Source organism: Bos taurus, chromosome 13 (assembly GCF_002263795.3).
Source record: "Bos taurus isolate L1 Dominette 01449 registration number 42190680 breed Hereford chromosome 13, ARS-UCD2.0, whole genome shotgun sequence".
Classification (NCBI taxonomy): Eukaryota; Metazoa; Chordata; class Mammalia; order Artiodactyla; family Bovidae; genus Bos; species Bos taurus.
In genome coordinates, this window is record NC_037340.1 from 53,364,776 (window position 1) to 53,387,621 (window position 22,846).

A 22,846-nucleotide genomic window follows, 5' to 3' on the forward strand; every position below is an offset into this window, starting at 1 on the left:
CCATGCTCCAGCCCCAGCAGGATCCAGGGGTACCCTCAGGAAGGATGGCGTTGGAGATAGAGAGAGATGACATGGGTCTTATAATGGATTGGGAGCTGGTGGTCCGGGGTCAAAATGAAAATAAAAATAAAGAGAAAGAATAAGGGAGAGAGAAAGAAGCTGATGTTCCTTGGTTTACACAGAAAGCCAATAAAGCCCCTGGCATGGGATTGCTCTGTTCATGGAGGCCACAGGCGCCCTCTCGGTGGGGTGAAGATGCAGGGCGCCTTCCCGATTGGGTCTTAGAAGCCTGGGCAAAAAAGTGAACTCAGAGAGCCTCTGTGCTCCAAGGAGTCAGCCTGAAAAAAGAAGAGAGAGAGAGAGAAAGAAAGACACAGAGACCAGAGCTCTGGTGAAGTGGGATCCGCAGCTTTATTTTCAAAAGGAACTTTTATACTCTGAGTTACACATTTCTCAAAGTAAAAGATACAGAGTCAGCTCAACATTCCATCAATTTTACCTTTATCGAAACCAGGACATTTTCTGTACACCTTTTCATAAACAAAGGTCTTATGTTATGTCTGGCCCTGTGGCCTGTTAACATTTCATGACTCTTTTCTGATAAAGGTTGATCAGCCAGAAAACTTGTTTTCCCTTAAAGTGTTTTTTCTTTATTTCTCCCAGCCTCAGAAAGTACTAAATAAAGTTACATTCTCACGGAGTGAAGGTGCAGTGGGTCACAACAAAGAAAGAACTTATTAGCTCAAAGATCTGATGTGGTTAATACCAAGGCTACTACTTATTTTTCTTACATTCCAACTACATTAACTCATGCACTCACAGGTGCACAATGGATAAGGGATATGGGAACTTGGCAGCAAGCATTGGCCTAATAATGAAGCCCTTTACCAGTACTATTCTAATAATTTTTCATCCCTCAAAGGGCTCTATGCTCATTAGGACTTTTAGAATGCTTAGGCTTCCCGTGCCTTTCATGGTTGGGGAGTTGTGAGCAATTATGTGCGTTAGTTGCAAGAGTATGGATAAACCTGCCAAGCAAGCTAAAATAGCAACAGAGGGGTTAAAGTAAAAATGCTCCTTTAAAGCCCAGGAGACTCATTAACTAGAGCCCTAAGTTGATTTTCTTCAGAGAAAGGTGGTCGGGGATAGCCCCCTGTAAATGTCAGAAGAGTTGGTGAAAGGCATATATAATAAACAATAGACAGACAGATTTTGGTTTCGGGGAAGATGCTCGAGCAGGTCCAGGGAATCCCTCGAGTCCTGATCTGCCTTTGCCTGTCAGGTCTTCTCCACATGACCTTTGTCATGGGTGGGATCTCCCGTGGTGGTCCCCGGCACCATGATATTTTGTATCTCTGTGATATCAGTTGTTATTTCTCTTTCATCATTTCTTTCTTTTTTCTGCTTTTTTAAGTTTTTTTCCTTTTGTTTTTATTACAAATAATATTAAAATGAAAGATTTACATGAATTTATCAGGCTTTAGGTGTTTTGAAAATCTTTTTCATCATTTCTTATTTTGTTTATTTCAGTTCACTATCTTTTCTACTTTTGAGCCTGGCTCAAGGTTTATCAATTTTGTTAGTCTTTTAAAAAAACCAACTGTAGTTTTCATTTATCTTTTTTATTGTTTTCTGTCTCTATTTTCTTTATATTCGCTCTGATCTTTATTACTTTTTTCATCCTGCTGAATTTTGCCTTTGTTCTCCTTTTTCTAATTCCTTTAAATGGTAGGTGAGGCTGTTTATTTGAGATTTTTCTTGTTTCTTGATGTAGGCCTGTATCACTATAAACTTCCCTCTTCAAACTATTTTAGCTACATCCCATAGATTTTGAAAAATTGTGTTTTTGTTTTCATTTGTCTCATGAAATTTTTCAATTTCCTCTTTGATTTCTTTATTGACCCACTGACTTTTTTCATTGCATAATATATTTTTTTCAAAATTTTTATTTATTTAATTTTAATTGGAGAATAATTACTTTACAAAATTGTGATGGTTTTTGCTATATATCAACATGAATCGCCATAGGTATACATGTGTGCCCCCCATCTGAGCCACCCTCCCACCTCCTCCCCACCTTATTCCTCTAGGTTGTGCCAGAGCACCAGCTTTGAGTGCCCTGCTTCATGCATTGAACTTGCACTGGTCATCTATTTTACATATGGTAATACACATGTTTCAATGCTATTCTCTCAAATCATCCCACCCTCGCCTTCTCTCACTAAATCCAAAAGTCTGTTCTTTACATCTTTACATCTGTTCTTTACATCTTTACATCTGTCTCCTTTGCTGTCCTGCATGTAGGATCATTGGTACCATCTTTCTAAATTCCATATATATGCATTAATATACAGTGTTTGTCTTTTTCTTTCTGACTTACTTCACTCTGTATAATAGACTCCAGATTCATCCACCTCATTAGAACTGACTCAAATGCATCCCTTTTATAGCAGAGTAATATTCCAGTGTGTATAGGTACCACAGCTTCCTTATCCATTCATCTGCCAATGGACATTTAGGTTACTTATGTCCATGTCCTAGCTATTGTAAATAGTGCTGCAATGAACATTGGGGTACATGTGTCTCTTTCTTTTTTTATTTTTCCAGCTTTACTGAAATATAATTGGCATGTAACACTGTATAAATTTAAGATATACAATATGTTGATTTGACACATTTATATTTTTCAAAATTATTACCATTTTAGTGTTAGCTGACATCTCCATCATGTTGCATAATTACCATTTCTTTTTCTGGTCAGAACATTTGATCTATCCTCTATCCTCTTAGCAACTTCCCTGATAGCTTCCCTGATAGCTCAGTTGGTAAAGAATCTGCCTGCAATACAGGAGACCCTGTTTGATTCTTGGTTCAAGAAGATCCCCTGGAGAAGGGAAAAGCTAGCTACTCCAGTATTCTGGCCTGGAGAATTCCATGGACTATAGTCCATGGAGTCACAAAGAGTCGGACACAACTGAGTGACTTTCACTTCACTTCTTAGCAACTTTCAGGTACATGGTACAATATCATCAACTATAATCACCTTGCTGTGAAATAGATCCCAAGAATTCTGGTTTCCTCAGAGTATACACCCAGCAGTGGGATTTTGCTAGGTCATATGGCAGTTCTATTTCCAGAGTTTTTTTGTTTTTTTGTGTGTGAACCAAAAAATGATTTTTTAAAAAAATTTTCAAGATAAAAGCACCAGATTATTGTTTTCTTCTCTGGATGGAAAGAGGAGTGGATCAGAAAGTTCACTGCATGCTTTTTAAAGTGCTTTCTCATTGAACATTGAGGCTGCAAGTCTGAAAAAAAAATAAGTCATTGAAACATGTGCGATTGACTATTCTTTGCCTGACACTTAGTGGTAACTTGGAGAACTGCAGTTTTGACCTGTGGGAGGGAGCTCCATGGGAAACCACAGGGAAGAGAAAAGGCTTTGGGTTTGTTCTCTGCATTCACAGGAACCTGAATGGATCACCAAGAACTGACCCTGGAAACCTGGAAGGCGGGCTGTGGACACAGAGCCTACCAATAATCTGATTCCCTGTCATGCTTCAAGAGGGACCCAAAAGTAGGAGACAGAAAAATGTGTTTTCATATTTGCTCTTTTAATATCATGTCACTTTTCTCAGCTCATGATTTTGTGAAGAAAATAATGAAAATCAACATAGCGCTTTGCAATGAAAAGAGATATTCAGGGCAAGAACTTAAAGAACAAACAACAGGGACTTTCCTGGTGGTCTAGTGGTTATGACTTCCCCTTCCAGAGCAAGGGGATGCAAATTTGGTCCCTGGTTGGTGAGCTAAGATCCCCCATGCCTCAGGAGCCTGAAAACCAAAACAAAACAGAAACAATATTGTAACAAATTTAGCAAAGATTTTTAAAATGGTCCACATAAAAAAGATCTTTAAAAAAGAAGCTAGCTAGGAATATAAGTGGGTATCACCTTTCTGGAGTCCTGTTTGGCAAGCTGTATAAAATTGTTTTTTGAAGTATTGCCTCCTTTCTTGTCATGGACTGAATGTTTGTGTCCTCTCCCCACCCCTCATGCTTTAGCCCTTCATCAGATTTACAGGTTGAAGCCTAATCCCCAGTATAATGATATCTGGGGATGGAGTTATTATATTCCTAGTTTTTTAAAGAACCTCCACATTGTTCTCCATAGTGGCAGTACCAGTTTGCATTCCCACCAACAGTGTAAGAGGGTTTCCTTTTCTCCACACACTGTCTAGCATTTATTGTTTGTAGACTTATTGATGTTGGCCAGTCTGACTGGTGTGAGATGATACCTCATTATGGTTTTTATTTGCATTTCTCTAATAATGAGTGAGGTTGAGCATCTTTTCATGTGTTTATTAGCCATCTGTACATCTTCTTTGATGAAATATCTGTTTAGGTCTTTTGCCCACTTTTTGGTTGTGTTGTTCATTTTTCTGGTATTTAACTGCATGAATATTTTGGAGGTTAATTCTTTGTCAGTTGTTTCATTTGCTGTTATTTTCTCTCATTCTGAGGGCAGTTGTTTCCCCTTGCTTTTAGTTTCCTTCATTGTGCAAAAGCTTTTAAGTTTAATTAGATCCCATTTGTTTATTTTTGTTTTTATTTCCATTACTCTGGGAGGTGAATCACAGAGGATCTTGCTGTGATTTATGTTGGAGGGTGTTCTATGTTTTCCTTTGAAGTGAAGTGAAGTGAAGTGAAGTGAAGTCGCTCAGTCGTGTCTGACTCTTTGCGACCCCGTGGACTGTAGCCTACCAGGATTCTCCGTCCATGGGATTCTCCAGGCAAGAATACTGGAGTGGGTTACCATTCCCTTCTCCAGGGCATCTTCCCGACCCAGGGATTGAACCCAGGTCTCCTGGATTGGAGGCAGACACTTCAACCTCTGAGCCACCAGGGAGGCCCATGTTTTCCTTAAGAGTTGGAAACCAGAGAAATTAAGGAAATAATCCCATTCATCATTGCAACAAAAACAATAAAATACTTAGGAACAAATTTACATGAAGAAACGAAAGACCTGTATATACAGAACTGTAAAACATGATGAAAGGATTTTCCAGGCAAGAATACTGGAGTGGGGTGCCACTGCCTTCTCCAGGGGAACTTCCCGACCCAGGGATCGAACCCAGGTCTCCCGCATTGTAGGCAGACACTTTACCATCTGAACCACAAGGGAAGCCCAAAAGAAATCAAAGATGGTACAAATAGATGGAGAAATATACCATTTTCTTGGATTGGAAGAATCAATATAGTGAAAATGAGTATACTACTCAAAGCAATCTATAGATTCAGTGCTGCTGCTGCTAAGTCGCTTTAGTCGTGTCTGACTCTGTGCAACCCCATAGATGGCAGCCCACCAGGCTCCCCGTCCCTGGGAATCTCCAGGCAAGAACACTGGAATGGGTTGCCATTTCCTTCTCCAGTGCATGAAAGTGAAAAGTGAAAGTGAAGTCGCTCAGTCGTGTCTCACTCTTAGTGACCCCAGGGACCGCAGCCTACCAGGCTCCTCCATCCATGGGATTTTCCAGGCAAGAGTACAATCCCTATCAAACTACCAAATATATTTTTCACAGAAACTAAAACAAATAATTTCACAATATGTATGGAAACACAAAAGACCCTGAATAGCCAAAGCAATCCTGAGAAAGAAGAATGGAACTGGAGGAATCAACCTGCCTGACTTCAGACGATACTACAAAACTACAGTCATCAAGACAGTATGATACTGTCACAAAGACAGAAATATAGATCAGTGGAGCAAAATAGAAAGTCCAGAGATAAATCCACCCACCTATGGACATTTTATCTTTGACAAAGGTGGCAAAAATATAAAATGGAGAAAAGACAGTCTCTTCAACAAGTGGTGCTGGGAAAAGTGGTCAATTAGGTGTAAAAGAATGAAAACTATAATACTTTCTAACACCATTCACAAAAATAAACTCATAATGGGTTTAAGAGGGTTAAATGTAAGACCAGAAAGTCTTGTTCATGGTATCTTTAAATATTACTAATACTGCTTTCAGTAGTTTTGTCTAATGATTGTAATTGAGGTATATCATAAATGTTATTCCAGCAAGCTATTAAACTCTTACCATTGCTAAGAGTTGTTCTTCAGTTGCTGAGTCATGTTGAACAATTTGTGACTCCATGGGCTGCAGCACATCAGGATTCTCTGTTCTTCACTGTCTCCCACAGTTGGCTCAAACTCATGTCCATTGAGTCATTGATGCCATCCAACCATCTCATCCTCTGTTGCCCCCTTTTCCTCCTGCCCTCTGTCTTTCCCAGTGTTGGCTCTTTGCATCAGATGGCCAAAGGACTGGAGCTTCAGCTTTAGCATCAGTCCTTCCAATGAACATTCAGGGTTGATTTCCTTTAGGATTGACTGATTTGATCTCCTTGCAGTCAAAGGAATTCTCGAAAGTCTTCTCTAGCATCACAGTTCAAAACCATCGATTCTTCAGTGCTCAGCCTTCTTTATGGTCCAACTCTCACATTCATATGTGACCACAGGAAAAACCATAGCTTTGACTAGAAAGACTTTTGTCAGTAAAGTGACATCTCTGAACTTTTAATACACTGTCTAGGTTTGTCATAGCTTTTCTTCCAAGGAGCAAGCATCTTTAAGTTTCATGGCTGTGGTCATTGTCTGCTGTGATTTTGGAGCCCCTAAAAATAAAGTCTGTTACTATTTCCATTTTTTCCCCATCTATTTGCCGTGAAATGATGTGATGGGATGCCATGATCTTGGTTTTTTGAATGCTGTTTTAAGCCAGGTTTTTCACTTTCCTCTTTCACCTTCATCAAGATGCTCTTTAGTTTCTTTCTTTCTGCCCTTAGGGTGCTATCTTCTGCATATCTCAAGTTGTTGATATTTCTCCCAGCAATCTTGATTCCAGCTTGTGATTCATACAGCCTGACTAACAGCAAAGGCATTAAAAAAAAAAAATAGTGTAACTCTGTTAACATTAATCCAATCATCCAACTTAGTTTTATCTTTCATAATGATTCATATGCAAATTTTTTATGTGTCAAACATTTCTAAGTTCTCCATATGAGAACTAGAGCCTCCCTAAGTGAAAGAAAGAAAGTGAAGTCATTCAGTCGTGCCCGACTCTTTGCGACCCCATGGATAGTAGCCTGCACCAAGCTCCTCTGTCCATGGGATTTTCAAGGCAAGAGTACTGGAGTGGGTTTCCATTTCCTTCTCCAGGGAATCTTCCCAACCCAGGGATCGAACCCAGGTCTCTCACACTGTAGACAGATGCTTTACCATCTGAGCCACCAGGGAAGAGCCTCCCTAACCTCCTGCCAGTTTCCACCTCTGAGAGAAAACCACTTTCAATTCTTTTAACTGATTATTAGATTTTTAGTGCCAAATATCATAGAGCATGGGTTTCTCAGGTGGTGCTAGTGGTAAGGAATCTGCCTGCTAATGCAGGTGACATAAGAGATATGGGTTTGATCCCTGGGTTGTGAAGATCCCCTGGAGGAGGGCACGGCAACCCACTCCAGTATTCTTGCCTAGAGAATCCCCATGGACAGAGGAGCCAGTCTCAGTCCATAGGGTCGCAGAGAGGCTAACACCACTGAAGTGACTGAGGACGCACACACATGTTATATAGCATGCTTCTATAGCAACTTTTTGTTTTCTCACACTTAGGCATTATTTGGAGATCAGCCCTGGGTGTTCTTTGGAAGGAATGATGCTAAAGCTGAAACTCCAGTACTTTGGCCACCTCATTCGAAGAGTTGACTCATTGGAAAAGACTGATGCTGGGAGCGATTGGGGGCAGGAGGAGAAGGGGACGACAGAGGATGAGATGGCTGGATGGTATCACCGACTCGATGGACGTGAGTCTGAGTGAACTCGGGGAGATGGTGATTGACAGGGAGGCCTGGCATGCTGCGATTCATGGGGTCGCAAAGAGTCAAACATGACTTAGCAACTGAACTGAACTGAACTGAAGCATTATTTATGGACATGACTCTATGGAAGATGAGTAATGTTTTGTTGCTCCTGACTTCATGCCACACAGATGCATCTGATTCCTCATCACAAATCTGTATGAAAGTCAAGAAGCAACAGTTAGAACTGGACATGGAAAAACAGACTGGTTCCAAATTGGGAAATGAGTACATCAAGGCTGTATATTGTCACCCTGCTTATTTAACTTATATGCAGAGTACACCATGCAAATACCAGGCTGGATGAAGCCCAAGCTGGAATCAAGATTGTCAGGAGAAATGTCAAAAACCTCAGATATGCAGATGACATCACCTTTATGGAAGAAAGAAGACCCAAAGAGCCTCTTGATGAAAGTGAAAGAGGAGAGTGAAAAAGTTGGCTTAAAACTCAACATTCAGAAAATGAAGATCATGGCATCTGGTCCCATCACTTCATAGCAAATAGATGGGGAAACAGTGGAAACAGTGGCTGACTTTATTTTGGGGGGCTCCAAAATCACGGCAGATGGTGACTGCAGCCATGAAATTAAAAGGCACTTGCTCCTTGGGAGAAAAACTATGACCAACCTAGACAGAATATTAAAAAGCAGAGACATGTCTTTGCCAGAAAAGGTCCATCTAGTCAAAGGTATGGTTTTTTCCAGTGGTCATGTATGTATGTGAGAGTTGGACTACAAAGAAAGCTGAGCCCTGAAGAATTGATGCTTTTGAACTGTGGTGTTGGAGAAGACTCTTGAGAGTCCCTTGGACTGCAAGGAGATCCAACAAGTCCATATTAAAGGAAATCAGTACTGAATGTTTGTTGGAAGGACTAATGCTGAAGCTGAAACTTCAGTACTTTGGCCACCTGATGCAAAGAACTGAATCATTGGAAAAGACCCTGATGCTGGGAAAGATTGAAGGCGGGAGGAAAAGGGGAACGACAGAGGACAAGATGGTTGGATGGCATCACAGACTCGATGGACAAGCTCCGGGAGTTGATGATGGACAAGGAGGCCTGGCGTGCTGCAGTCTCTGGGGTCGCAGAGAGTTGGACATGACTGAGTGACTGAACTGAACTGAACTGAACTGAATATAATTTTGAATAACTTAGTAGTGTCTATATTATGTTATTATGACTGAGGTTGCTATTTATAGCTGACTTGGTAGCATTCCTGGTTTTGGCTTGTGTTGATCCTCTCATCTGTGTGTTTGTATAACCAGCACCATGGTCAGCATCACATGACCACACAGTCTCTCACGTGATAGCCCTTTACAATGACATACGTCCCCACCAAACCAAACCTCTGGCAAATGCCACTGTATTTTGTTTCCATATAATTTCAAGTATGCTATATCAGTGGAATTCGTATTTTGAGATTGGCTTTATGTACTCAACCTAGTACCTTCAAGAAACTTACAATTGTTGCACACACACATATATAAAACTCATCCTTTGGGCTGTTGAATAGTATTTCCTGTTATGGATGCAGTTTGTTAAACTGTACACATATTGGTAGATTTTTTTCTTTTTTCAAGTTTTTGCTTTACAGAAAAATCCTCTATAACATTCATGCACAGGTTTTGTGTGGAGGTAGTTTTTGTTTTTCTGAATAAATGTCTAGAAGCGTAATTTCTGGGTCATATAATGCACTTCTTTTTGTGAAAGGAGTAAGAAGTGATTCCTTTTTTGGAGGCAGGTCATACAAGTTCTGAGATCCACGTTGCACTGTGAAATTGGCTAAATTTTACTAATTACATCTTTAAAGGACTGGAGTAAGAAATCATTACAGGAGCAGACCTGCTTCCATTCCACAGGGTTGAGAGGCCCTGGAGAAACTTCTTTTGGTTGAGGCAGGTGTAGAATCAGACTACAAGCCAGCCACATCCTAGAGTTCTGGAATTGGTACTTTGGGACAAGCCCACAGCCACAGATTCTTCCTGGGGTCTGTGAGTTTGCCTAGGGCTCCCAAACTGGGGTTCACCATGAATGAGGTCAGGGGCCCAATGGAGAGAATAGTGGCCCCAAGTTCTAGCCAAATAAGGAGCAAGTTTATTTCTATTAGGTTTGTTCACTCTCTCTGAAAACATAAGTAACTCCTCACTCTCCATGAGCCTTCTCTGTCTGAATTCTATTTCACCATCAGAAGCAGAAACTGTCTAGAATGCAGAAGCAGATTACAATTTCACAAACATTTCACATCATCATAGGCACTTCCTCTTACATCTTGGGAGGTGGGGCTTCTCTCCTCTCCACCAAGCACAGATGTTCTGGTTTTCCCTAGGACACATTTGGACACAGCGGGCTCCTCAGGCCTCTACGATGCCCATCCCTGCCTTCTGGGTCCACCCTCCTCCTCTTTGCCTGCTGCTGACTCTGCTGCTGGGACTCACAGGTAAGTATTCCTTTGGGTAGAATCTCCTTTTTCCTGCCTTCTGGACCTTCACTGCCCCAGTACTTTTAGGGTCTCCATGTAAACATGAGTGCTCAATCCATGCTACAGAAGTCCAAGGGGTAGACATTATCTGAGAGCATAAAATCAGGGGTCTGAGTGTTTTCTCTGTGGATCCATCACCTGCAGCCTATTACCAGAGGCTTCCAAACAGATACTTCAAACACCAACCATGACGGATTTGTGCATATTATCTAATTCTCACAATGTCCCAGTGTGATAACTATTAACAGTGAACTGCAGATGGGGAAATTGAGTCAGAGAGTAACTTGACCAATGTCACAATGTCATCTAAGGCAGTAGAGCACAGGATTAAAATCCAGGATGTTCAGCTGCAGAATTGATTCTTTGAGCCATGTTGTGCTGCTCAGCTTCTCAGAGGAGCCTAATTGCAGAAAAATCAGAAAACAGAGAAGTAAATAATAGGTAAGTCATCACACACCATGCTACTCATTTAAAAATCTTACAGTGCGTACTCCCAAACTTTTGTTGGTGATGTGTTAGATGGTTCCTATCTGCTAACTTTTTTTTTAAACTGGGCTTTAAACATCTGTTATAATGGTGTTTGATCCTCAAAACAGCTTGTACACTATCATGCTAGGCTACACTTTAATACATGTTTGTGGATGCATGATATGTGTATGTTTATGTATGTGAATGAGTGGGTATGAGGAAGTGTTCTCAGAAATGAGATTTCAGAAAGACTTCCTTATTTTTCCCATGAGTCATTTTTCACTCTACATGAAATGACATAGACAGATAATTAGTTTCTGCTGCCTTTCAGCAACAACTCTCCTTTTAACTTCTCTATATATTTATCCTTGGAAAAGTGAAAGTGTTAGTTGCTCAGTTGGGTCTGACTCTCTGCGACACTATGGATTGTAGCCCACCAGGCTCCTCTGTCCATGGAATTTTCCAGGCAAGAATACTGGAATGGGTAGCCATGCCCGTCTCCAGGGCATCTTACCAACCCACGGATCGAACCCAGGTCTCCTTCATTCCAGGCAGGTTCTTTAGCGTCTGAGCCACCAGGGCTTACCCTTCCTCAAACTCTTAAGAAAACTTGGTTCTTGGTAAATGGGTAGAATTTTGTGCGTACCCATCTTGGAGTCCCCTCTTTTGTGCTGGATAGGGGTGAGGAAGAAAGGAGGGGATTAAAGACACCGAGACTCTTGCCTATATGATCTATATACTCATATCCATATCTGTAATTATATTTATACCCATATTTATAAGAATCTATATCATCTAATGCTCGTTGAAGCCTGCACACCTCAGGAAATCTATTGAGTAAAAACTATTCATTTTCTTGCACATTCGTCTTGTGCCAGACACTGTTGGAAATGCTCACAGTTGTTTACTCATGTGACATCAAATCCAAACTAGAGCCTCTGGTCACCCCTACCTTACAGAGAAGAAAACAGAGCAAGGAGAAGTTCAAGGTCACTCAGTGGTAAATGGTAGAGGTATGGTTTAAATTCAAGCAATCTGATACTAGAGCTCATGAGTTGAACTGTTGGTCTTCTTGATGCTGTGGCCCTGCTTCTATCTCACGATCATGAGATTTCAGCCACTTCTGTCAATAGTTTGCAGAGCGGGGAGTGTGGGGAAGAGGGTTTGTGGTTTTCTTCTTCTGGGCTCTTCTGCTTCTTGCATACATACAAGTCACTTTTGTTTTCCCCAAGTCATATATTCATTCTGGCATTTGGTTGACAATACACTACTGAGGACATAGAAGCAACTAGAACATTTGAGGTTATGATATACATGCAAAAAAGAAGACGTAAAAATGGCTAGCACCTGGACAGTAGCTAGTAGAGATAAGAGGGAAAAAATTCAGGTTCTGGGTGCACGCTGAAGAGGATTTTCTGATGCATAGTATGTGTGGTGGGAGAAAAGACTATGGCTTTGAGATTTGTGCATCTAGAAGTATGGTGGCTCAGCTGAGATACAGAGGGTGGCAGGGGTTGGGAGGAGATTCAGTTTGGTTTCAGATGTTGTTAACTGTGAGATATCTATTTCTATCCAAAAAACATGACAAGTGGATAGTTGGACAAGCAAGTTCAGAGGAAAGACCTGGGCCAAAGATGTAAATTAAAAAATTATTAATTTATGATTGTAGAGATTTTTTTTTCCTATTCCTTGATTCTCTGATCCCTCTTCTCTACTCCCTCCATTTCTCTCTGCAACTTTTTTTCATGTTTCTTCCCGTTTTTGTCTTAGCAGTTCACCTTCCCCAACCTCAGTCTTCTTTTTCAGACTTTAAAAACTAAACCATCTGATGATGTTGGCACATCACAGGACCTTCCCTGTAATAAGGTGCACTCTTGTTAGGAGGCATGCTGCTGCTGCTGCTGCTAAGTCACTTCAGTCATGTCCAACTCTGTGTGACCCCATAGACGGCAGCCCACCAGGCTCCCCCCTCCAGTCCCTGGGATTCTCCAGGCAAGAACACTGGAATGGGTTGCCATTTCCTTCTCCAATGCATGAAAGTGAAAAGTGAAAGTGAAGTCGCTCAGTCATGTCTCACTCTTAGCGACCCCATGGACTGCCGCCCACCAGGCTCCTCCGACCATGGAATTTTCCAGGCAAGAGTACTGGAGTGGGGTGAGTGGGTCATTGCCTTCTCCGGTTAGGAGGCATAATTGGTTACAAATAGTGCTTAAGCAAAAGTCACTCAGTTGTGTCCTACTCTGCAACCCCATGGACTATACAGTCCATGGAGTTCTCCAGGCCAGAACACTGGAGTGGGTAGCCTTTCCCTTCTTCAGGGAATCTTCCCAACCCAGGTCTCCTGCATTGCAGGCAGATTCTTTACCAGTTGAGCTACGAGGGAAGCCCCAAATAGTGCTTAGTGGGTGGACTTGTCAGTTCACACTCTGCTCAGGTGAACCACACATGTTCTCCCTAAAGAGTAGGGAAGAAATAGAAAAAAAAAACAAACAACAGGATTTGTTTGTGGCATCAAAACAACTTGTTCTTTTGATTTACATCCCAGCAATTAGGCTTATGCATGTTTAATAGGATATTTCAGATAAGAAAGAATGTGTTTGTATTTCTATCTCCTGAAACTAGATAGTCAGTGAGGCAATGAAATTAACCTGGAAAATTTGTTCAGTTCAGTTCAGTCGCTCAGTCGTGACCGACTCTTTGCGACCCCATGAATTGTAGCACGCAAGGCCTCCCTGTCCATCATCAACTCCCGGAGTTCACTCAGACTCACGTCCACTGAGTCAGCAATGCCATCCAGCCATCTCATCCTCTGTTGTCCCCTTCTCCTCTGGCCCCCAATCCCTCCCAGCATCAGAGTCTTTTCCAATGAGTCAACTCTTCACATGAGGTGGCCAAAGTACTGGAGTTTCAGCTTCAGCATCATTCCCTCCAAAGAAATCCCAGGGCTGATCTCCTTCAGAATGGACTGGTTAGATATCCTTGCAGTCCAAGGGACTTTCAAGAGTCTTCTCCAACACCACAGTTCAAAAGCATCAATTCTTTGGCATGACCCTTATTTTCAGTTTTGTTTTGTTTTGTTTTTGTTTTTGGCAGTTACAAACGTTTATTTTTACTTCAGTCTGATGGAGTTCGTCTCCAGCAAAGTCTGAATAAGCTCCTGTTGCTATTTGAGCCATAAACTATACAGGTGTGATCTGATGGCATATATGTCAATGCTCTTGGGTCTAAGAAAGAAGTTTCTGTCTATACACTTGCAGGACTTCTGTTTTACATTTATTTAATTTTTTTAAAATTTTTTTATTTTTAAACTTTACAATATTGTATTGGTTTTGCCAAATATCAAAATGAATCCGCCACAGGTATACATGTGTTCCCCATCCTGAACCCTCCTCCCTCTTCCCTCCCATACCATCCCTCTGGGTCGTCCCAGTGCACCAGCCCCAAGCATCCAGTATCGTGCATCGAACCTGGACTGGCGACTCGTTCCATATATGATATTATACATATTTCAATGCCATTCTCCCAAATCACCCCACCCTCTCCCTCTCCCACAGAGTCCAAAAGACTGTTCTATACATCAGTGTCTCTTTGGCTGTCTCATATACAGGGTTATTGTTACCATCTTTCTAAATTCCATATATATGCGTTAGTATACTGTATTGGTGTTTTTCTTTCTGGCTTACTTCACTCTGTACAATAGGCTCCAGTTTCACCCACCTCATTAGAACTGATTCAAATGTATTCTTTTTAATGGCTGAGTAATACTCCATTGTGTATATGTACCACAGCTTTCTTATCCATTCATCTGTTGATGGACATCTAGGTTGCTTCCATGTCCTGGCTATTATAAACAGTGCTGTGATGAACACTGGGGTACACGTGTCTCTTTCAATTCTGGTTTCGTCAGTGTGTATGCCCAGCAGTGGGATTGCTGGAGGATATTTAGGGCTAGCTCACTGTGGTTTTAATTTGCATGTTCCAATTAGTAGTGATGTTGAGCACTGTTTTATATGCTTGTTGACTGTCTACATATATTCTTTGGAGAAATGCCTGTTCAATTTTTTTGATCATTTTTAAGTTGAGTTGTTTGTTATTTTGTTGCTGAATAGTAGGATTTCCCTTTACAGTTGCTTTCTGTGCATCTCACATGTATTTATATTATGTGTTTATGTTTTCATTTGTCTCCAGGCATTCTCTAATTCCCCTGGTGATTTCATCTTTTACCTACTGATTTTTTAAGAGAATGTTGTTTGATTTTTATGTATTGGTGAATATCTTATTTCTGTTTCTGTTATTGATCTAGTTTGATTTTTCAAACTGTTTGACTGGTGAGTTGCTTGAATAACCCTCATTCAGATTCCATTAATTTGCCTCCTCATTCATCCTGCGTGACAATGACACATACATAGATTTTTGTTATGGCAACTGGTTTCTGTAACTGTCAGGACAGATATGTGTGATAGATAGAAAATAATCCCCCAACATAGGAGGAGCAATCAAAATTGTGAAGTAGGAGAAGCTCACCTTCTCCCACAAATATTTCAAAAATACATTTACATACAGAACAATTTTCACAATATTTACTGAGCACTGGCAGAACTTAGACTTTTGAAATGGCAGGAAAATCTCCATGCAACCGGATAGGACAAAAGAAAAAAAGAAGAAAGTAAGACAGGAATCAGGAGGGGATCTGCACACCTTGGGGAGAACTGTGAAAGAGACAGGTTCCTGCACTCTAGGAAGTCTCCTCACCAGTAGGGATATAAGCTGGGACAGAGGGGGAGCTTCAGAGTCTCAGAGGAGAATACAACACCTGGTTTGCAGTAGCTAGACCAGACAGAGACTTGCACGGATGGTCAGTGCCATTGATCAGCACTCCCCAGCCTGAGAAAATCCTGGGCCCATTGGGTGGGAGCTGGGTGCTTGTAGCTCAGGATTCAGAGATCAGACCCTGGCAAAGGATTGTGTGGAAATAGCCTGAAGGTGCAGGAGCCTGATATGACCTCACCTGAGGGTGTATTGTTTGAGGGGTGTGCAAGGGGAGGGGTAGGACCCACCATTTTCTCTGCTCTCAGGTGGCAAGATACTGCCTACACAGCTCCAGGAGGTATCACTAGTCACTCCTGCCAAGCCCTTGTTTAGAAGTAGTTGCACTCAGGAGGGCACTGTTGTGCCCTGGGGCTACAGGAATGGTTGACAGCTACGTCCACTCCCATAATGAGCTCCAAGGCATGTGTGAGTGACCACCACTACCACGAACCCAAGAACAAGGCACCAGCCACCACATCTGCACACCCCCATCAAGGCAATAATGGTGAACATACGCTGAGGGAAGAGGTAGCAGGCATCCACACTGAAAATAGTCTCTGCACCAAAAATATTAAACCCACACAAACTACGCAGGGATGCTCCCCAAGAAATAGTCCTTCAAGACCACAGTAGATATCTTTTCTTCTAAACTCACAGAATAAGAAAAGTATAGGTAAAATGAAGACGCAAAGAATCAATTCCAGTTAAAAGACCAAGAGAATTCCCCTGAAAGAACAAACAATGACAGACATTTTTAGACTAATAGACACTGATTTGAAAAGGGAAATAATGAAAATACTAAAAGAATTAAGCAGGCTATCAACGGAAATGCAAAATATTGTAAAAAGGAACTAGAAAAATCATTTTCTGAGATGAAAAGTGAACTAAAGGCAATGAATAGCAGAAAAAATAATGCAGAAGAACAAAAAAGTGATCTGGAAGATAGAATAATGAAAATCACTGAGTCAGAAAAGTATACAGACATTCAAGCAAAAGGAAACCAAAGCAATAAAAGCAATTTAAAAAATATGAGACTTATGGAATAACAAAAAGCTTGAAAACCTACACGTAATAGAGATTCCAGAAAGGAAAGAAAGAGAAAGGGGAGTCAAAAATTTGAAGAAATTAAAGCTAGGAACTTCCCAAATCTAAAGAAGGAAACCGGTATTCAGGAACAGGAAGCTCAAAGGGTCCCAAATACCATAAACCCAAACAGATCTATACCAAGGCATATTAAAATAAAAATGGCAAAAGTTAGAGAATTCTAAAAGGTAGCAAGAGATAAACAAAGAGTTAACTACAAGGGAACCCTCAAAAGGCTATCAGCAGATTTCTCTACAGAAGGATTGCAGGCCAGAGGGGGTGGCAAGACATTGATTCAAAGTCCTAAAAGGGAAAAATCTGCAACCTAGGATCTTCTACCCACCAAGATATTTATTTAGAGTGGAAGGAGTGATAAAGAATTTTTCAGACAAGCAAAGCTAAAAGAAAACATCAATACTAAACCTATTCTAAAAGAAACATTGAAAAGTCTTCACTACCTAGAAAAGGAGTATGAACATATAGGAAAGAGTAAATCACAATTGAAAAACAGATCACCTAAATAAGCTAATACACATATTTTAAAATAAAAATTCTGTGGAAGTGATGATAAAGACAGTGAACAGCAAAAGGATTAATATGAAGATGTAAAAGGGGACATCAGAATCATATTGATGAAATGTAGGGAAGGAGAGTAGGAAAATATACCCTTAAAAAATTTCCTAGAAAGTGTTTGAACCTATATGACTATCAGTCTAAGGCAAGTAGATATATGATGAGGTTAACATACTTGAGAAACATGGTAAACACATATCAAAAACATACAATAGAGTCACAAAAACCAAAAACATGAGTATAATATAAAAGAAAATCATCAAACCACAAAAGGGAAAAGAAAGAGACAATATAGAAATATAAAATCGATGGGAAAACAAGGCATAAATTGATAATAAATACATATTTATCAATAATTAATTTAAATATCAATGGAATGAATGCTCCAATCAAAAGACACATAGTGGCATATTGGATTTTAAAAAGTAAGAGCCTACAGTATGCTGCCTTCAGGAGATTCACTTTAGGGCAAAAGATACACATCAATTGAGAGTAAGGGGATGGAAAAAGATATTTCATGCAAACAGAAGTGGCAAGAAAGCCAAGGCCACAATACTCACATCAGACAAAACAGACTTTAAAACAAAGGCCATAAAGATAAATAACAAGGCCACTATACATTGATAAAAGAATCAATATAAGAATAGGTTTTAATATTTATCAAAATATATGCACCTAATATACCAATCCCAAAGAAAGGCAATGCCAAAGAATGCTCAAACTACCACACTCATCTCACAAGCTAGTAAAGTAATGCTCAAAATTCTTCAAGCCAGGCTTCAGTAATACATGAACCGTGAACTTCCAGATGTTCAAGCTGGTTTTAGAAAAGGCAGAGAAACCAGAGATCAAATTGCCAACATCCTCTGGATCATGGAAAAAGCAAGAGAGTTCCAGAAAAACATCTATTTCTGCTTTATTGACTATGCCAAAGCCTTTGACTGTGTGGATCACAATAAACTGTGGAAAATTCTTCAAGAGATGGAAATACCAGACCACCTGATTTGCCTCTTGAGAAATTTGTATGAAGGTCAGGAAGCAACAGTTAGAACTGGACATGGAACAACAGACTGGTTCCAAATAGGAAAAAGAGTACGTCAAGGCTGTATATTGTCACCCTGCTTATTTAACTTCTATGCAGAGTACATCATGAGAAATGCTGGGCTGGAAGAAGCACAAGCTGGAATCAAGATTGCTGGGAGAACTATCAATAACCTCAGATATGCAGATGATACCACCCTTATGGCAGAAAGTGAAGAGGAACTAAAGAACCTCTTGATGAAAGTGAAAGAGGAGAGTGAAAAAGTTGGCTTAAAGCTCAACATTCAGAAAACAAAGATCATGGCATCTGGTCCCATCACTTCATGGGAAATAGATGGGGAAACAGTGGAAACAGTGTCAGACTTTATTTTTGGGGGCTCCAAAATCACTGCAGGTGGTGACTGCAGCCATGAAATTAAAAGACACTTACTCCTTGGAAAACAAGTTATGACCAACCTAGATAGCATATTGAAAAGCAGAGACATTACTTTGCCAACAAAGGTCTGTCTAGTCAGGGCTATGGTTTTTCCAGTGGTCATGTGTGGATGTGAGAGTTAGACTGTGAAGAAAGCTGAATGCTGAAGAATTGGTGCTTTTGAACTGTGGTGTTGGAGAAGACTCTTGAGAGTCCCTTGGACTGCAAGGAGATCCAACCAGTCCATTCTGAAGGAGATCAGCCCTGGGATTTCTTTGGAAGGAATGATGCTAAAGCTGAAACTCCAGTACTTTGGCCACCTCATGCGAAGAGTTGACTCATTGGAAAAGACTCTGATGCTGGGAGGGATTGGGGGCAGGAGGAGAAGGGGATGACAGAGGATGAGATGGCTGGATGGCACCACTGACTCGATGGACATGAGTCTGAGTGAACTCTGGGAGTGGGTGATGGACAGGGAGGCCTGATGTGCTGTGATTCATGGGGTCACAAAGAGTTGGTCACGACTGAGAGACTGAACTGAACTGAACTGATGGGGAGAATAACCCAGATTATCATTGTGGACCAATATACCCTTATAAAAAGGAGGCAGAGAAGCCAAAGTGAGAGAAGCACAAGTGACAATGGAAGCAAGACTGACTCATAAGAAGATGGAAACCATGAGAAAAGGAGTGCAGACAGTCTCAAGAATTTGGAGAGGCAATGATCACCGCCTCCAGGAGAAATATTTCCCAGCTGACTCCTTGATTTTAGTCCAATAATATAATTTTTGGTACGTTGACATCCAGCATTATAATGAGACTGTCATTTTAAACCACTAAATGTTTGATAATTTCTCTCAGAGCCTTAGGTAACTAATTTAACATGACCATGTCATTGGAAAAAATTCCAAGCACTTGGATCAATGTTTTACTTTCTTCTTAAACTTCATGTTCACTGTGTGTTGGGAGCTCTGCATATCACTGTCACTCAAGTATCCAGGTCGTTGGAGCTAAGTCCGACATGAGAATGTGTATTTCTGGGGAAGGGGGACATTGGTTCATAAAGGTTTTTACAGTTAAATGAAAACCATGCCAAATACATTCATCACTTCTCCTTACAACTCAGTGATCTAAGAGGTCATGTGGTCTCACCTAATGCAAAGGATAGAAATGCATCACTCCCTAAGGACACATAGTGAACAGCCAGAAGTATTTGGTGGAGCACGACACTTCCAGAGAGGGCTTAATGCCCAAATCCAGTCTCTGCCACATCACTGACCTCTCTGTGCCTCGGTTCCTCCCTTGTATAAGGATCTCATGTAACAGGCTCATTGTGCAGGTTACATGCAATGTACATGCAACATACATGCAAAAGGCTGAGTTCAAGGCTGGATCATGGAATACAAAGTCAATGAAGGCTGCCACATCACTGACTTCCGTGACTCAGTTCCTCTCTTGTATTAGTGTCTTACATTACAGGCTCGTTGTGCAAGCTACATGCAATGCACATGCAGTGTGCTGAGTTTAAGGCCCATTCATGGTGCATTCAGACAATGAAAGCTCTTCTTGATCGTTGAAAAACATGTAAGAAAACGTACAGGATCACATGCGGATGAATAAATAACTGCTTTGTGTCTTCCTCCAGGATCGGCAGGTGACGGGGAGCTGCAGGTGATTCAGCCTGAGAGGTCAGTGTCTGTTGCAGCAGGAGAGACGGCCACTCTGCACTGCACCGTGACTTCCCTGAGCCCCATGGGGCCCATCAAGTGGTTCAGGGGAACTGGGCCAGGTCGGGAGTTCATCTACAGTCAAAAAGAAGCTCCTTTCCCCAGAGTAACAAGTGTTGCAGATGTCACAAAGAGAAACAACATGGACTATTCCATCCGCATCAGTAACATCACCCGAGCAGACTCTGGTGTCTACTTCTGTGTGAAGTTCCAGAAAGGAGAACGTGGTGACATGGAGTTTAAGTCTGGACCAGGCACTCATCTCACTGTGAGTGGTGAGTACAGCCTTTGTCCCCTGTATTCCGATAACATGTCGACAAGAATGCCTTCCACCCTTTGAATCAATCATGATCTGGGTCATGATCAGATTTCATTCCCTTCTATAGATCAGGGGAGTTGAGGCCTATTTGTTCAAGGCCCCATGGCTGGTAAAAGTGAGAAAATTCTGAGTCCCCAGTCTGCCTGGCTCCACAACCCTTGTCTTTTTCACTCCATTCAGCCCTTTGGTTCCAGGGATAAAAGAGATGAATGTCTGAGTCCCTTGCTCCATCAACTGTCCAGACCTCATTCCTGCCTCCATAGAATGCTCACCTCAATGTGGCTGAGTCTTCTCTTTATTCACGCATACTGAACACCTACTGTGAGCCAGGGCCTGGTCCAGATGCTATGGAAGCAGAAGTGAACAAAGCAGAAAAGGGCTCTTATTCCATGAAGCTTATGTTCTCTTTCCTCTGAAAGAAGAGAGATTCATCTAGGGCAAGGAGTGAAAATTTTATCTATTTCCTCTTCAGAAGCATCACACTGAGAAGAAATTCCTATAGCACAGGCTCAGTGGTTACTCTGATGGCCCTGCTTGGAGGAGATGCCTAGAGGTTGGGTGTTTCCTGGGAATCTGTTAAGAAGACCCTCCTGTGATTCAGGGATTGACTCACACAGTCACTGAAGGCTCCCAGCAGAGCTGGGTCATCTCAGAATGTCCCTCCCCAGGGAAGAGGTTCATGTGGGTGACTTAGGAGCAGCCCCACTGAGGTAGCAACGGTGATCATTTAGAGTGTTCTGACCAAAACTCTGGATCCTGGGCTGTCAGCAGAGGAAGGACCTTTAGACACCATCCTCCCAACCTCCCACGTACACATGGGGGCCTGAGGGCAAGAGGTATAGGGGCCCTGACCACAGTCACATGGTCAGTGAGGGGATCCTTCCAGAACCCAATCTATTTCAAAGCCAGTCTTCTTCCTGCACTGGCACTGGAACTCAATTCATGGAAGAACCTGGCACATAGGATTTGAAGAATAAAAATTCCTTGAATTAATCATGGAATAAGCTCTTTTAATGGTTTTCCTAAAGTTTCTGAAGGCCCCTCACATTCAGACCCTGAGCCTGTTGTGACTGGAAACCACTCCTTACTTTCAGCCACATGATTCCAAATCCCTCATTCCATATGAGCACCTAGAGCTGCCCTGTTTTCCAACAGCTACCTAACTCTCAGCATATGGAGACAGCATCATTCATCTTACAGTTTCCTGTTGATGGACACTAAGTTGTTCCTAACCTTGGGCTACTGAAACAGTGCTGAGGTCGATAATCTTTCTGTCTGTCACTCTCCTCAAAGGGGAGGTAACCACTGGAAGTGGCTTTGCTAGGTTGCAGCTGTCGACTGAAAAAAAATGTACAATGTGAGAGTTGTGGGTTTAGTTTTATTTGGAGCAAAAAGAGGACTATAGCCTGGGAGACAGCATTTCAGGTAGCTCTGAGAGATTGCTCCAAAGAAGTTGGGGGGTGGGGGCAATATATATGTGCTTTTGGTGAAGGGAGTACATGCAATCAAGCACACGCGTTTTGCAGCAGGTTTATGCTAGTCACAAGGAACAGATGTCACCATGAAAGATTTTGATGCTTTTCTAGATATGAGGAGATGCAAGAACTGGGCTCATAAAATCATCTCCAGAAAATATCTAAGGATCTGAAGGCCTGTTCTGCCAGGTTTTTCCAGATCACAGAGTGCCTCCTTTCTGATCTTCTTTCAGGAGGTGTTGAAGGTCAGCAGCTACAGTGGCTCATAGTTTAACCCTTGTAAAGATAGAAAGCAAGTGTCAATTTGTATGTGACTAAGGATACGTGTATAATACTTTGAGTGGATATTGCTAAATTTCCCTCTTAGTCATGGTAGCCACTGAGCCTCCTCAACCTTCAGACATCAGCAGGGAAGGTGGTTTTTTCCTGATCTGCAGCTATTACTTAGCTTCCTAGATGGTGGGTCCCTTGCTCAACCTTGGTCACAAGTAGTAAGTGGTTCCACCACCACTCAGATATGCGGCTTCCCGGAAGGTGGATCATCCTCT

At 41.5% G+C, this 22,846-nt stretch overlaps 1 protein-coding gene across 1 annotated transcript in view; it reads left to right on the plus strand.

The window, feature by feature from the left end:
- The first annotated feature begins 10,210 nt into the window (after nucleotides 1–10,210).
- The window catches only part of LOC104973826 (signal-regulatory protein beta-1), a 35,288-nt gene continuing 22,652 nt past the window's right edge, over nucleotides 10,211–22,846 (plus strand). The window contains 2 exon segments of the mRNA XM_010811573.4: nucleotides 10,211–10,347; nucleotides 20,423–20,779. Coding sequence (XP_010809875.4) covers nucleotides 10,218–10,347; nucleotides 20,423–20,779 — 487 coding nt within the window. The 5' untranslated portion in view covers nucleotides 10,211–10,217.